This window comes from Crotalus tigris, unplaced genomic scaffold, assembly GCF_016545835.1.
Source record: "Crotalus tigris isolate CLP2741 ecotype Arizona unplaced genomic scaffold, ASM1654583v1 scf7180000023700.154260, whole genome shotgun sequence".
NCBI classification, from domain to species: Eukaryota; Metazoa; Chordata; class Lepidosauria; order Squamata; family Viperidae; genus Crotalus; species Crotalus tigris.
Window position 1 is genome coordinate 139,595 of NW_024100127.1, and position 14,623 is coordinate 154,217.

General features: G+C 45.0%; 1 protein-coding gene across 2 annotated transcripts; it reads right to left on the reverse strand.

The window, feature by feature from the left end:
* Positions 1-2,780: 2,780 nt before the first annotated feature.
* LOC120297786 (maestro heat-like repeat family member 5) lies at positions 2,781-13,098 on the reverse strand. Of its 2 annotated transcripts, XR_005553885.1 has the most exons (8): positions 12,781-13,098; positions 11,647-11,751; positions 10,120-10,255; positions 7,472-7,590; positions 6,360-6,509; positions 5,663-5,817; positions 3,557-3,880; positions 2,781-2,807 (listed from the first exon to the last, which is right to left on the reverse strand). XR_005553885.1 is itself a non-coding variant. In XM_039320802.1 (7 exons), the coding sequence occupies exons 1-7, from the start codon at positions 12,838-12,840 to the stop codon at positions 3,772-3,774; spliced, it is 834 nt and encodes a 277-aa protein (XP_039176736.1). In that variant the 5' UTR covers positions 12,841-13,098; the 3' UTR covers positions 3,487-3,771. The 2 variants fall into 2 exon arrangements, 1 of the variants encoding a protein (XP_039176736.1); XM_039320802.1 differs by lacking the exon at positions 2,781-2,807 and having other exon boundaries at positions 3,487-3,880.
* Between the last annotated feature and the right edge of the window lie 1,525 nt (positions 13,099-14,623).

Sequence of the window (14,623 nt, forward strand, 5' to 3'; positions counted from 1 at the left end):
GCAAGTCCTGTCTAATGTAAGGACCCACCCCACTTTGCATCTTAAGAAGACAGAACTCTTGGAATAATTCTTCCAACAGGAATCCTTTATTAAGAGAAAATGGTTGCAGGCATGCTAGACAGGACTTGGGGTTCAAGCTCTTCCATTCAAGGTTTTAAGGGGTTCCCCAGTAGTCCCACCCAATCAACCCCCCTTCCAGTGATAGTTTCAAGTATCACAATTCCACCCCCTTTCTTCTTTCTTCCGTCTGAATGGAGACTTCAGGTAACTACATGAAAGGCAAGTACCCTGCTTTGTTATGATAAGGTTCTCTAGTGCTAACGCTTTGATGTTACAATAAACACACATTCAGCATTCAGCTCTTTGAAGTGTACTGAAGGAAGTGAGGGCCATAAAGCCCCTTTGTTCTCCCCCTTCTCTCCCTCTGATGGCAGAATCCAGAGAAGGCAGAATTGGGAGTTTCTATATTTGATAATTAAAGATGAAATATGATTGGATTCTGACAGAATGTTTTGTTACCAGGCTGGGTAAGATCTTCAGCAGAGTTTGAGGGATGTCGGTATTTTTTTTTTTTTTGTAAAAGATTTTTTATTTTCAATTTTTCATTACATTCATAAAGAATACTTCAGATAAAGAATAAAGTAAATTTATACAGACAACTTTCGGTATTGCTCACCCATTTCCCCCCAAACCGCATCCACCCTCTAACCTCTTCTCTCACTTACCTCTTTCCCTCTTCCTCCTCACTCTCCCCCTCTCCTCCTTCTCCTCAACCTTCCTACTTACTTCGCCCCTTCCTCCTATCTTCTCACTCCGGATGCGGTCCAGGGGAAATACCCGAGCAATTCCTCTCTCCAAGTTAAAACATCAATATTATATACAAAAGAAAACAACTATTTCTACTTATATGACCTATTTAACCTCCAACCCATCCTCCCCCCACCTCTCCCCCCTCCCCCTCCCCCCAGCTTCCCAGAGCCAAGTACAGGGTTATACCAACATATTAAACATAATCTGCTTAAGTTTACTAATTATACAATAACCAAAATCATACTAACCCTTAACTCTCTTCAAACTTTAACATCATAATTTTATAAACAAATCCATTACTCATCAAATAAATGAAATTTTGTAGTTCCATATTTCTTCTGAACATATTCTATCCATCTTCTCCATACAATAACATATCTCTCTTGTGAATGATCCTTTAAATAAGAGAAATTTTAGCCATTTCTGCTAAATTAGAAACCTTAAATACCCATTCTTCTAAAGAAGGCAGAGAGTCTTTCTTCCAATATTGACCCACCAATAATCTTGCTGCTGTTATGAAACTCAACATTAAAATAGTTTCTTTAGCATCAAAATCCACAAAAATACCCAAAAGAAATTATTGGGGAGTAAAGTTAATCTTCCTCTTAAAAACTTTTTGAATGTTCCACCAAATCATAATCCAAAAGGCTTTAATATTTTTACAAGTCCACCAAACATGAAAATAAGTTGCATCCAAGCTACCACATCTCCCACATTTAGGATGCAGGTTCGGGTACATACAAGACAACTTTTTAGGATCCAGATGCCATCTATAAAACATTTTATAAAAGTTTTCCCTCAAATTTTGAGCCTGTGTAAATTTAACATTTTTAATCCAAATTAACTCCCATAAATCCAATAAAATCGGTTCCTGAATATTCTGAGCCCATTTAATCATACAATCTTTTACTAGCTCTGTTTCCGAATCCAATTTTATTAACTCATTATAAATTCTTTTAATATGAGCATATTTCTGATCTTTAATCTGAATTACCAAATTTTCATCTGCTCAGGTGATTCCCGCTTTCTTATCTAAGGTCCACCTCTCCACTATTTGCAAATAGTGGCTGTTGGTATTCTTCTTGTAAGGGCTCCAGGTGTGGATGTGTCGAGTGGGTCTTCTGAGGGGTCAGGTGTGGGTCACAGGTGTAGATCTTCTGATGGGTCTTGTGATGGGGAAGCCATGTCAGAGGGTTGGACTAGAAGACCTCCAAGGCCCCTTCCAACTCAGTTATTCTATTCTAATGGCTAGGAATAGGCAATTGCAGCTGCCAAGTTGGCTTCTTTTTAACCACACCCTAATATCAGTGGACGTGATTGACAACATGGAATAAGCCCTGCCTCTGGGACAAAGTATCTGAACCTGCCCCCCCTTGTAGAGAGAAGGGAGTCAAAAACCCTGATTCATCTCTGTGTGGTCTCCTTTTCTTCTCTCTGATAGGCCTTTGGTGAGCATCTCTCCCCCACGCATATCATAGACCTGATGACAACATCGAGGCTCTCACACATGAGGAGAAGACCATTTCACAGGCTGCGGGAGTACTACTCATCTCCTTCCTGGAGGAATGTGTGATGGACATGGAGGAAGTAAGAAATGCAGGGTTTGGAGACCGACGCTGGATCTCATCCCTCTGATCTCTGTTTTGCCGTAGCTACCCACGATCCTCACAGAAATTTGTCAGCGACTGCCCAACATCAGTGAACCGGCCACTAAAGAAGTCCGTGTGTCACCTGGCCTCAAAACGGGTAAACCAGGTGGTGGACCACCTGCTGGAGTATCCCCGGATTGCGATCAGTAAGAACCCCAAGGAGATGACGATTCCTGTTTTCTTATAATCTATGGAGAGTCTCAATCATTCGTAATAGTAGAGAATATCTGTAGCTCAGGTGGAGGCTGAGGGTGGAGGTTCGTCCTCCGAGCTTTTGAGTTGGTTTCCAAATGTTTCGTTAGCAGACTGGGAAACATCTTCAGCAGAGTTTGAGGGATGTCGGAAATGCTGGAAAAAAATATAAAAAGGAATACAAGGTCTCTAAACAAAATAATAATAAAAAGGACATAAAAGGTATGTTTATATCCATACAGCAAGGTTGACAAAAAAGAAAGAATAAAAAAAGGAGCAGGGTAAAAAAAACAGTATCCAATTTATAGTCCAGTTAAAAAGCTTACAAATCTTGTTCTGCAGTTTCCCTTATTTTGAAAAGAATAAAGCAAATCCAAAAGGGAACCAGACACAGCAAAAAAGAAAAGCAGTCTCTCTTAGTAATCTCCCAGAGAGAGAAAAATGTCTGGGCATTGAGCCAAACTCCACAGCTGAATCAACAAAGTTAGTGTAGAAAAAGGAACAAAGGAAAAAATTACAAAATAACCACCCCATAGCCACAGGAAAGACGCTGTTTCTTTCCTCACCTACATAGGGAGAAAGTAAAAAAAGGAGAAAGTTTCAACAGTAAATATACAAAACGAACGTTCTAAAAAATACTAAAAAAAAGCAGTTAAGGTGGCTTTTCCCAATTATAATAATAGTAGGTCTTCTTTCCCTCTATAATAAAACAGGCGGATTCCTTCAATTCAGCTTGAGTTCAAAAAGTTTTCAAAAGTCTTAAAACGCTGAAACCGCCGCTTTTCAGGGGGTGAGGAAGAAGCAAAACTCCCCCCCTCCTCCTCCCTTTAGGCTTCCAGCTTTGCTTTAAAGGCAGGCAATTTTCTCAATGGTCCACTTTGCAACAAAAACTAATATCGTCTCACCTGGAAAGGTTGCTTGCTTCCTGAAACTGCTGACTCCTGTCTCCGATGATCTGCTGGAAATGGTGGCAAACGCGAAGCTCTCCGCCTTTCTCTTGCCGGTTCCGGAGGCTATTTTGGTTTCTTCAAAGAATTCACCTCCAGGGTGGCATTCAGCCCTGATGGGCCCGCCAGCGACATAATTGGACCCTGGGAACGGAGTGTTTGTATCCCAGGGTCTACAGCCATCGACAGCGCTTTCCCCGGAGCCTCTTCTGCAGGGCTCTTAGTAATTTTCCCTTTAAAAATGGGTCTTCTGTCAGCGCCCTCCATATCTCTCCTGCACTTCTGCAGAGGTGGAAAAAAAATAGGTTTAGATCAATTGGATTCTTTCCCCCTTTCAGAAGAGACTGTCAGTCCAGAGGTGAAAAAGCTCCAATGAAAGAAAGGATTAGAGAACTGATGGAGCTTGCAGTGATGGCCAAACTAACGGCTTTCATCCAAGAAAAGAAATATACAGGTCGTTATCCCAAAGATGCTTTTTCACGAGGCAACGAGACTTTTTTGCTTCTTTGTTTTTTCCTTTGAAGACGTTTCGCTTCTCAGCCAAGAAGCTTCTTCAGCTCTGACTGGATGGTGGGCAATGAAAGGACTTCTCTTTCTTGCAGGCAGCTGGTCGTTTGCATTCTTTCTGTGAGTCGTTCAAGCTATCTGGAAGCTTATCTGTGTCTTCAGGGTCACCATCTTCAGTCTTACACAACAAGACAAAAATCTCTCCTGGATGTCAAGAATCAATGAAACCCTTCCGTTCCCCTTCAGTCAGAGCCGAAGAAGCTTCTGGGATGAGAAGCGAAACGTCTTCAAAGAAAACAGAAAAAGAAGAAAGTCCAGTTCCCTGGTGAAAAAGCACCTTTGGGATAAGGAGGACCTGGATGAGTGGGAATCTCTGTGGACAGTTATGCAGGTAGTTCTGGACTTACAACAGTTCATTTAGTGGCCGTTTGAAGTTACAACGGCATTGAAAAAAGGGACGTATGACCAGTTTTCATCCTTACAACCTTTGCAGCATTCAAATCGACTGCACAGCCAACCGGCGATGACACCGACCCTCAACCAACCCACCACAACTCCCCCCAACCAGCACGTGACCATCACAGGACTCCTCACAAGATCTTCACCCATGACCCACAACTGACTCATCACAAGATCCATCACTAGACCCATCACAAGACCCTCCCCATCACAACACAAAGCCCTTATAAACAGAGGAACACTAACATCCCCTAAACTCTGCTGAAGTTGTTACGTAGCCTGGTAACAAAACATTTGGAAACCAACCCACAAGATCGGAGAACGAATCTTTACCCGCTTCCTTCACCTGAGCTAAAGATAGTCACCACCACTGCAAACCACAATGAAGGTGAAAACCAGCTCAGCTTCCCCCCCTTTCATTCCTACATGCCCCCCCCAAAGCCACAGCATATGGGGCAGCGGTCCCACGGGGGGTCCACATCAAGAGGGCTTGTTCACCAACACAAATCATTTGCACAAATGGATGGAAACTAATCAAGGAGAGAAGCAACCCAGAACTAAGGAGGAATTTCCTAACACTGAGAACAATTTTACCAGGGGAACGACCTGCCTCTAGAAGTTCTGAATGCTCCAACACTGGAGGTTTTTCAGAAGAGATTGGACAACCACCTGTCTGAAATGGTGTAAGGTTTCCTGTCTGAGCAGGGGGTTGGGCTAGAAGACCTCCAAGATCCCTAACAACTCTGTTATTCTCTCATTCCTAGGCTCATAGGCCTGGAAGGCACCTTGGAGGGCTTCTAGTCCAACCCCCTGCCCAAAGCCAAAGAGGTCCCCTCCCCATCACGGATGACTCACAAACCCTCACTCGACACACCCACACCTGAAGCCCTTACAAGCAAAAACCAACATCCCACAAACTCTGCTGAAGATGTTACCCAGCCTGGTAATGAAACATTCGGAAACCAGGCAGAAGCTCAGAGGACGAACCTCCACCCTCATCCTCCACCCCAGCTACAGATATTCTCCACTATCACGAATGATTGACAATCTCCGTAGACCGTAAGAAAACAGGAGTCCTCATCTCCTTAAGGTTCTTACTGATCGCAATCCGGGGAGCGTTCCAGGAGAAAGTCCACCACTTCTTTCACCCATTTAGATGCCAGGTGACACACGGACTTCAGGGTGTTTTGTTTTGTGGCCGGTTCACTGATGTTGGGGAGACGATGGTAAATTTCCCTGAGGATCTTGGGTACCTACGGCAAAACAGAGATCAGAGGGATGAGCTCCGGTGTCGGTCTCCACTGGAGATGCAGTGGAGTTGATCACTCCCACCCATTGGGGAAAAAAATTGGCCCACACAGTGTCAAAGTTTGCCTTACATTTTGGAAAAAAACATCTGGTTTATCAAGCCCCGTGTGATATGGACAACACTGAACCGAATTTGCACTGGCCACAATAGATGCGCGGAGGCCCTCTATAAATGGGACAAAATATCATCACAGAATTGTGACTGTGGGCCCAAAAAAACCCCTCTATCCAGCTGGCTCTCTAAATAAAGTTTTCATGAAAACAATATGGCTATTTTGTTTTGCCCTTACCTTCTTCTGGAAGGTTTACCCAACTTTATAGCCTTAAGATCACCTGGTGGTCTCCCATCCAGCCCTAACTTTCTTAAAACCAGCCAAAGTGTTGTCATCACCAAGAGGGCCTCAGAGCACAAGGTCTCATCCATTCTCATCCTTCTTTTCTACAAAATCTCCTATATCCCTTTTGCTCCAAACCCTCCATTTCTTACTTCCTCCATGTCCATACAACATTCCTCCAGGAAGGAGAGGAGTAGTACTCCCGCAGCCTGGCAAATGGTCTTCTCCTCATGTGTGAGAGCCTCAATTATTTTCAGCATCAGGTCTGTGATGTTTATGGGGGAGAGATGCTCACCAAAGGCCTATTGGAGAGAAGAAAAGGAGACCACACAGAGATGAATCAGGTTTTTTGACTCCATTTTCTCTACAAGAGGTGGGTGGGTTTCAGATACTTTGACCAAGATTTGGGGAAAGGACATTGTACAGAGAGGCAGGGCTTATTCCATGTTGTCAATCACGTTCACTGATATTAGGGTGTGGGTAAAAAGAAGCCAACATGGCAGCTGCAATTGCGTCTTCCGGTCATTAGAATAGAATAACAGAGTTGGAAGGGACCTAAGAGGTCTTCTAGTTCAACCCTTTGCTCAGGCAGGAAACCCTACATGATTTCAGACAAATGCTTGTCCAATCTCTTCTTGAAAACTTCCAGTGCTACAGCATTCACAACTTCTGGAGGCAGGTTGTTCCACTGATTAATTGTTCTAACTGTCAGGAAATTTCTCCTTATTTCTAGGTTGCTTCTCTCCTGGATTAGTTTCCATCCATTGCTTCTTGTCCTGCCTGCAGGTGCTTTGGAGAATAGCTTGACTCCCTCTACTTTGTGGCAGCCCCTGAGATACTGGAACACTGCTATCCTGTCACCCCTCGTCTTTCTCTTCATTAAACTAGACATACCCAATTTCTGCAATCGTTCTTCCTATGTTTTAGCCTCCAGCCCTCTAATCATCTTTGTTGCTCTTCTCTGCACTCTTTCTAGGGTCTCAACAACTTTTTTACATCGTGGTGACCAAAACTGGATGCAGTATTCCAAGTGTGGCCTTATTGAGGCACTACAAAGTGGTATTAACTCTTCACATGATCTTGATTCTAATCCATTCTTATACATTCATCCCATGGATTGTATGGGATGGACAGCCAAACTCCAGCCTTTGGATCATGCCCTCCCCACTGTTACACTGGCTTTTTGGAGCATCTCCAAGTCCTAAGGAGGAGGACAGAAAGGAAGGTCAAGAAGAAGAAAGCAAAAGGCTGGACTAAAACCTACCTTAGCCATTATGGAGATGTCATTATAGAAGATCCCTGGGCTTGAACTTTGGAGATCTTCCTTTGCCCATGTCACATTATGCCCCTTTTTATTCTTGGGCTTCATCGCCATCTCTTGAGCTTTGTAAGGAGGAAAAAAACCACAAGGTCAGATTTTGGCTTTCAGAACCTCTGAACATCCTTTTCCCAACTGCTGGTTTAGTCGTTCCAACCGAAGAGAAAATGTGTAGCTCAGGGCTGAACTGGGGGGTTCCTGTTGCTCTCTGAGCTTGGTGGTTTTCTTGCACACGTTTCATGACCCTACTAGGTAACATCATCAGTGTGTTGATCCAAATCAGGAGACAGCATAGGAAGTATCAATTGTGAATATGTGCCGAGAGCCCCGCTGACTTTGGGCCCTTGCAGAGTCATGGAGGCAGATCGTGAAAGGGCAGCAAGGAAAACAGCCCACGTCCTAACCCACCCGGGAACGTCCGAGGTCTTTAGGGAAACCCCCCAAAGGGAACATTTTTAGCTACTTCTGCTTTCTCCCTTCTTAGCTACAGTGTGCCAGACTTACGGGGCGAAATCTTGATCTTATGTGTGTGTCAGCTCTGCCGGGTGGATTGCTTATGTAATCAGAAGGAATAAATACACGGATTTCTTCTCATTCGGGGCTTTGTTCAGCTGAATAAAAATGTAAAGCTTAAAGGGAACTTCTGGTTTCCTGTATTTTTTTATCAAGCAACACCTCAGAACCTTCACAGCAAGTGATGATGGCCATCAGTACTGAGAGGGCAAAACACAGAGAAAAGTACTGAAGATGTTACCTAGTTGGGTCTTGAAAGGTCTGCAAGAAAACTGCCAGGCTCAGAGAGCACTAAGAACCCCACCCAACTGTCATTTCCTGGCACCATCCTCAGGCCCTGTGTGTGTGTGTGTGTGTGTTACATATTGCTGTTCTGAGGACCTTGCCAAACAAACATTTGCAAAGAAAAAAATGGCTGTCCGAGCTCAGCCTTGCTGTGTAGGGTGACAAAAATTCTTGCTAAAAGGAAAAGGAACCTGGGCAGGGGAACTCTCGAACCCCAGTCTGGTGCATCTTTGCATTAGGGTTGGTGATGCTAAAGCAGGCATGCTCTCTCTCTCTCTCTCTCTCTCTCTCCCCCCGCTCCCTCCCCTCCCTCTCTCTGTCCTCCCTCCCTCTTTCTTTCTCTCCCTCCCCTCCCTCTCTCTCCCCTCTCCCTTCCCTCCCTCCCCTTCCTCTCTCTCCCTCCCTCTCTCTCTCCCCCCCTCTCCCTCTCTCTCCCTCCCTCCCCTCCCTCTCTCTGTCCTCCCTCCCTCTTTCTTTCTCTCCCTCCCCTCCCTCTCTCTCTCCCCCTCTCCCTCCCTCTCTCTCCCTCCCCCTCTCTCCCCTCCCTCCCCTTCCTCTCTCTCTATCCCTCCCTCTCTCTCCCCCCTCTCTCCCTCTCTCTCCCTCCCTCCCTCCCCCTCTCTCTCCCTCCCCTCCCTCCCCTTCCTCTCTCTCCCTCCCTCTCTCCCCCCTCCCTCTCTCCCTTCCTCCCTCCCCCCTCTTCTCTCTCTCCCGCCCTCCTCCCACTCTCTCTCCCACCCTCCCTCCCCTTTCCTCTCTCTCCCTCCCTCTCTCCCCCTCTCCTCTCTCCCTCCCTCCCTCCCCCTCTCTCTCCCTTCCCTCCCCTCCCCTCTCTCTCCCTCCCCTTCCTCTCTCTCCCCCTCTCTCTCCCCCGTCTCGTCTCCCTCCCTCCCTCTCCTCCCTCCTCCCCCTCTCTCTCCCTTCCTCCTCCCCCTGTCCTGCTCTGTCGCCCTTCCTCCCTCTGTCCCCTCCCTCCCTCCCTCTATCCCTTTTTTAGATTAACACAATAGGCTGGACCTTAAAGAGAAAATAAACAGGGTTACATAAGAAACAAATTACATGAATGAATGAATGAATGAATGAATGAATGAATGAACGAACGAATCTAACTGGATTTAACTCTGACTACATTTTGCCTGTTGTGCAAATTTAGCATTAGGCTTTGAATTGTTTTCATTCTGGGAACTGAAATCCACACGTCTTATCGTTGCCAAGGTTCACAATCACTGGGTTAAGCTTTTAACTCACCAAATTTAACAGAGCCTTTACTTTCTTTAAAGCATTTGTACAACTGCCTGCCTTTCAACTGATTGTGGAGGGCTCCCAATTAAAACATGAGAAGACATATGAAATGGTCTTGAAACTATAAAACTAACGTAGAATTTATTCTAAGGCTAAGCACTCGTCCTTTAGCTTTTCCCTTAACACTGTCCACCCAATCAGTAACTTTGTTAACCCATTTTCTCCCTTCCCACAATACATCCAGCCATCCAATTACTAAAATGTGGCTTTGCAAAACACGCTAAGACACAAACAGTGGGCCAAGACTGACAATCCCGCGCTGGGTGACCGGAGGTGCTTAGCCTAACTGTCCCACGTAACGTGAGAACTCAGCCTTAAAAGGACCCCGAGAGAAGCCAATATCAATTGCACATTCAAGGCAACTCTGCCAAGCCCAGTGCCCAGGGTCTTGGTCAAGCCAGAGGCTGTGCCACCCACTGCTCTCCTGGGCAGCGTGCATCTGCGGTTTCCTTAGAGCACGGCAGCCCCTTGGCGAGGGAGTCAAAATTTCTCACCCATTTTGTTCAGGATGATGCAGTGGAGGTGGTAGGCGGCCTCCGCAGAGGTCTGGCCAATTTCTTTGACACTGTCGCCAATGTGCAGGCCCAGCAACGCCACCAGCTGCCCCAGCAGATAAAAGTCAGCTGTGGTCTAATGAAAGGAAGGAGAAAGGAGGAGAAAGAAGAGAAGGGGGCTCATGAAGCTTTCAGCCTAATATAGAATCAGAATCTTCGAATCACAGAATCTTAGAATCATAGAAGTATACAATCTTAGAACCATGGAACCTTATAATCATAGAATCTTCAAATCACAGGATCTTCGAATCACAGAATCTTAGAATTATAGAATCTTAGAATCACAGATTCTTAGAATTATAGAATCTTACAATCATAGTATCACAGAATCATAGAATGATAGAAATTTAGAATCATAGAATCGTACCATGTTAGAATCACAGAATCATAGAATTATACAATCTTAGAATCATGGAACCTTATTGTAAGGACCCACCCCACTTTGCATCTTAAGAAGACAGAACTCTTGGAATAATTCTTCCAACAGGAATCCTTTATTAAGAAGAAGTGGTTGCATAAAGCCCCTTTGTTCTCCCCCTTCTCTCCCTCTTCTGGCAGAATCCAGAGAAGGCAGAATTGGGGTTTTCTATATTTGATGCTTAAAGATGAAATATAATTGGATTCTGACACTTATAATCATTGAATCTTAGAATCACAGAATCTTAGAATTATAGAATCTTCGAATCATAGTATCACAGAATCATAGAATGATAGAAACTTATAATCATAGAATCTTAGAATCATAGAATCAGAATCTTAGAATCTCAGGATCATAGAATTATATAATTATACAATCTTATAATCATGGAACCTTATAATCATAGAACCTTAGACTCATAGAATCATAGAAGATTAGTGTAATGTATTGGTCACAACTGCTTTGAATAACTTGCTGAATGTCTAATGTAACGGCTGCTGTTACTTAAGCCAGACTGGCTGTCTCCAGGCTGGTAATTAGGTTTTGGGCGGGAAACTGTTACTTTAAGCCTATTGGCTGCTGCCTGGAGGCTGACCATATAAATAGTTGCGCAGCAGCTATTTCAGTTGCTTCTGTTCAGAGTTAAATAAACTTGTTGCTGTTTCAACACTCCTCTCGCTTAATGCTTTCAAGATCCGAATCTGAACAGTGGCGACGAAGGTGGGATGTGCTGCTTCATCATGAGAGTCTGAAGTCACTAGGGGGTGAGGCCAGCCCAGAGCCTGGCAGGAACTACGTTCCCCCCCTCCATCTGCCAAGCGAGCCACGCTGGAGACCCCCAGGCCCTTAGAATAAGGAAAGGTTAAAATCAGAGAAATACAGAGCTGGAAGGGACTGTGGATTAATTCCCCTCCAATTTGCTGCTCGAGCAGGACTCTTGACAACATCCTGGTCACATCCCAAAGGCACTTTTTCCAGAAGACAACTGGACTTTCTTACTTATTTTTCCTCTGAAAAAGTTTCACTTCTCATCCAGAACTGTGACTTACGTCGAAATCTGTCTGTTCAGAAACAAACTTCAGGAGGTACCGGGTGCTTTTAATGGCCCTCTCTCTCTCGTGAATCTTGGGAGATTCAATCCAGATATTTGTGTGCTGCCAGGAAAAAAAAAGAGATAAGGAAGGAAGGAAGGAAGGAAGGAAGGAAGAAAGAAAGAAAGAAAGAAAGAAAGAAAGAAAGAAAGAAAGAAAGAAAGAAAGAATTTGTGATTAACAGTTTGAAGATCCACAGAATTTGCCAGCACTGGGGAGAAAATTGAAGGAGCCAAATGAAGTTGAGACATTTGGCAGTTTAGGTCTATTCTAGACTCAAAACTAGACCAGTAATTGAAGATTTTTGGAATAAAGCCAGTCCTCAGTTTACAACAGTTCATTGAGAGCCCTGCTGGCGCAGTGGTTAGAATGCGGTATTGCAGGCTAATTCTGCCCGCAGTCCTGACCGTTTCAAGGTCAACTCAGCCTTCCTTCCTTCTGAGGTCGGTAAACTGAGGACCCAGATTGTTGGGGACATTATGCTGACTCCATAAACCGCTTAGAGAGGGCTGTAGAAGCACTGTAAAGCGGCATATAAGGATAAGGGCTATTGGGATTTAGCGTTCAAAGTTACAATGGCACTGAAAAAGGGAGTCGTGGCTGTTTTTCACACTTAGGACCGTTGCAGCATCCTCGTGGTCACAGGATCAAAATTCGGATGCGTGGCAACTGACTCATATTTAGGACGGTTGCAGGGTCCCGGGGTCTCACGGTCCCCTTTTGCGACCTTCTGACCAGCCGTTCAGTGCCGTTGTATCTTCGAACAGCCACTAAATGAAGGATTACACTAATATCGGAGAAATAGTGGAACAGCATCATTAAAGAAAGGATGCCAAAAGAGGGACAAAATGAAATGCGAATGACAAAAATTAAAACAACGTTTTAACTGTTCTAAATAATTACACTGAGTTGTCGAGTTGTCCCCTGGCGAGTTGTTCCATTCCGCAGCTGTGACAATACTTTGCCAACCAACGGCAACGTCTGCCTATCCCTGGTCCTTGGGAAGGACTCTTACGGGTGGACCACATTGCCAAGTCCCGTCTGAACCTCTGGCCGACCACTGCAACCAGCCAGAACACGAGTAAGCCTCACCATCAAGATCTCCTGCAGGGAATCCAAATTGGGAGCCTCCGACAGCAAGCTGGTGAGCATGGCGCTGCAGGCGGTCACCGTCCGGTGGTAAAGGTCCTAAAAGGAGGAAGACATCAGAGGGAAGGGGTGGCGTACAGGAAGGAGCAGCGCATCCAGGAGGCAGAACAACCAGGGGTGGGGAACGAGGGCCACTTTTATGACTTGTGGACTTCCTAAGCTCAGGAATTCTGGGAATTGAAGGCCACGAGTCCGAAATATGGCCCTCGTTCCCCATCTCTGCAGGAAACGAAGCGGCCAATCTTGCAGGGCCGTTTTTTCTTCAAGAGCCAGAGGAAATGCTTTCTCTGCTCAGAGCGAGGAACAGAAGGACTTCCGTAATGTTGTCGTCCACAAAAGGTTTACTAAGAGGTGGAATGTCTTCCTTGCAATTCTAGGATATTCAAAGACAGGCAGTCCTCAACGTACGACCACAACTGAGTCCAAAATTTCTGTTGCTAAGCGAGACAATGGTTAAGTGAGCTTTGCCCCATTTTACGACCTTTCTTTCCACTGCAGTTGTTTAGTTAGTCACACGGTCATTAAATGAATCAAGCTTCCCCATTGACGTTGCTTGTCGGAAGGTCGCAAAAGGGGGTCAGGTGACCCTGGGATGCTGCGACCTCAATTTTTTCCATGCCGTTGTAACTTCAACCGGTCACTACATGATCTGTTGTCAGTTGAGGACTAGTTGCAGTTGCCCATCCAAGACCCAACTGTGCCTGACCTCGCTTAGCTTTATCAAGACTAGCCCCAATATAGTGCTGGACAGAATTCTTTATCTGACTTATGGGTAGATTTTTTGAATTTCTACAGCTCCCCTTGGGGAGGTTACAAAGTTCTCCCTTGGTGGAAAAAGCAGGAGAAAACAAAGGCTGCTTCGACAAGCTACATGGGAGTAGTATGGGTTCTCCTCGACTTATGACCAGTTGCTTAGTGACCATTTAAAGTTAGGACAACCTCTCATTAAGACCAAATTTCAAAGTAAGAATTTCAAAGTTAAAGTTTAAAGGTTCCATGATTGCATTTTGGGTGCTGGCTCGCCTTTACAGCTGTTTGCCTTGTCCCACGTTTTTTGACCTTTATTGCTGGTTTTGGGCATTTGCTTCTAGCTTCCAACAAGAAATACCCATTGGGCCTAATGGATTCCCTTAACGACCATGTTGTTCGCTTAATAGCTGCAGCATCCGCTTAATGACTGCCGCGTTCACTTCATGACCACTGCAAAAACTGCCAAAAAATCCCGTCTGGCCACTTAGTGCCTCAACCTATGACTCTAATGACTTATGGTCATAATTCTGACTCGGTTGCAGTGGTAAGTCAAGGACCTCCTGTAAATCTTTTTCCCTCAGAAATAATTCTGATTAAATGGTTGATCTAGTTGATTTGGGAGGGAAATCTATCAGCATCAACAATATCAGGAGTTGTGCTCTTCCACAATGGGGTGTCCCACTGTGGCATGCTGGCTGGGGAATTCTGGGAGTTGAAGTCCAGGGTCTTCAAGTTGCCAAGGTTGGACATCCACAATGTCCATGTAGTCTTTTCTTGCAGCTTCCTTAGGATCTCAACAGGAACAAATAGACAATCTGGGCTTTGCTTCTATTTTGGGAATTGCATCGTAGGATTTTGCCCTTCCATCTTGTGGCCAAGAAGCTGTCGTGGATATGTCCCCAAAGTGAGCAGGAATCAAACTCAGGTCAGAGAAGTTGTACCTTTTCTTGAGGGTTCTTTGAGATGACCTAGGAATGATAGCTACTGCATGCAGATCATGGTTGTTCTGCACCACCGTATGCCCTTCTTTCGTCTG

Bases quoted from the DNA above. Each gene is read 5' to 3' on its own strand.
- LOC120297786 (XM_039320802.1), bottom strand. From the start codon at position 12,840: ATGCTCACCAGCTTGCTGTCGGAGGCTCCCAATTTGGATTCCCTGCAG. The intron at 11,752-12,780 runs GTGAGGCTTACT...TTTTCCTGGCAG, and splicing joins CCCTGCAGGAGATCTTGATG to CACACAAATATCTGGATTGA. The intron at 7,591-10,119 runs GTGAGAAATTTT...CTCCTTACAAAG, and splicing joins CATCATCCTGAACAAAATGG to CTCAAGAGATGGCGATGAAG.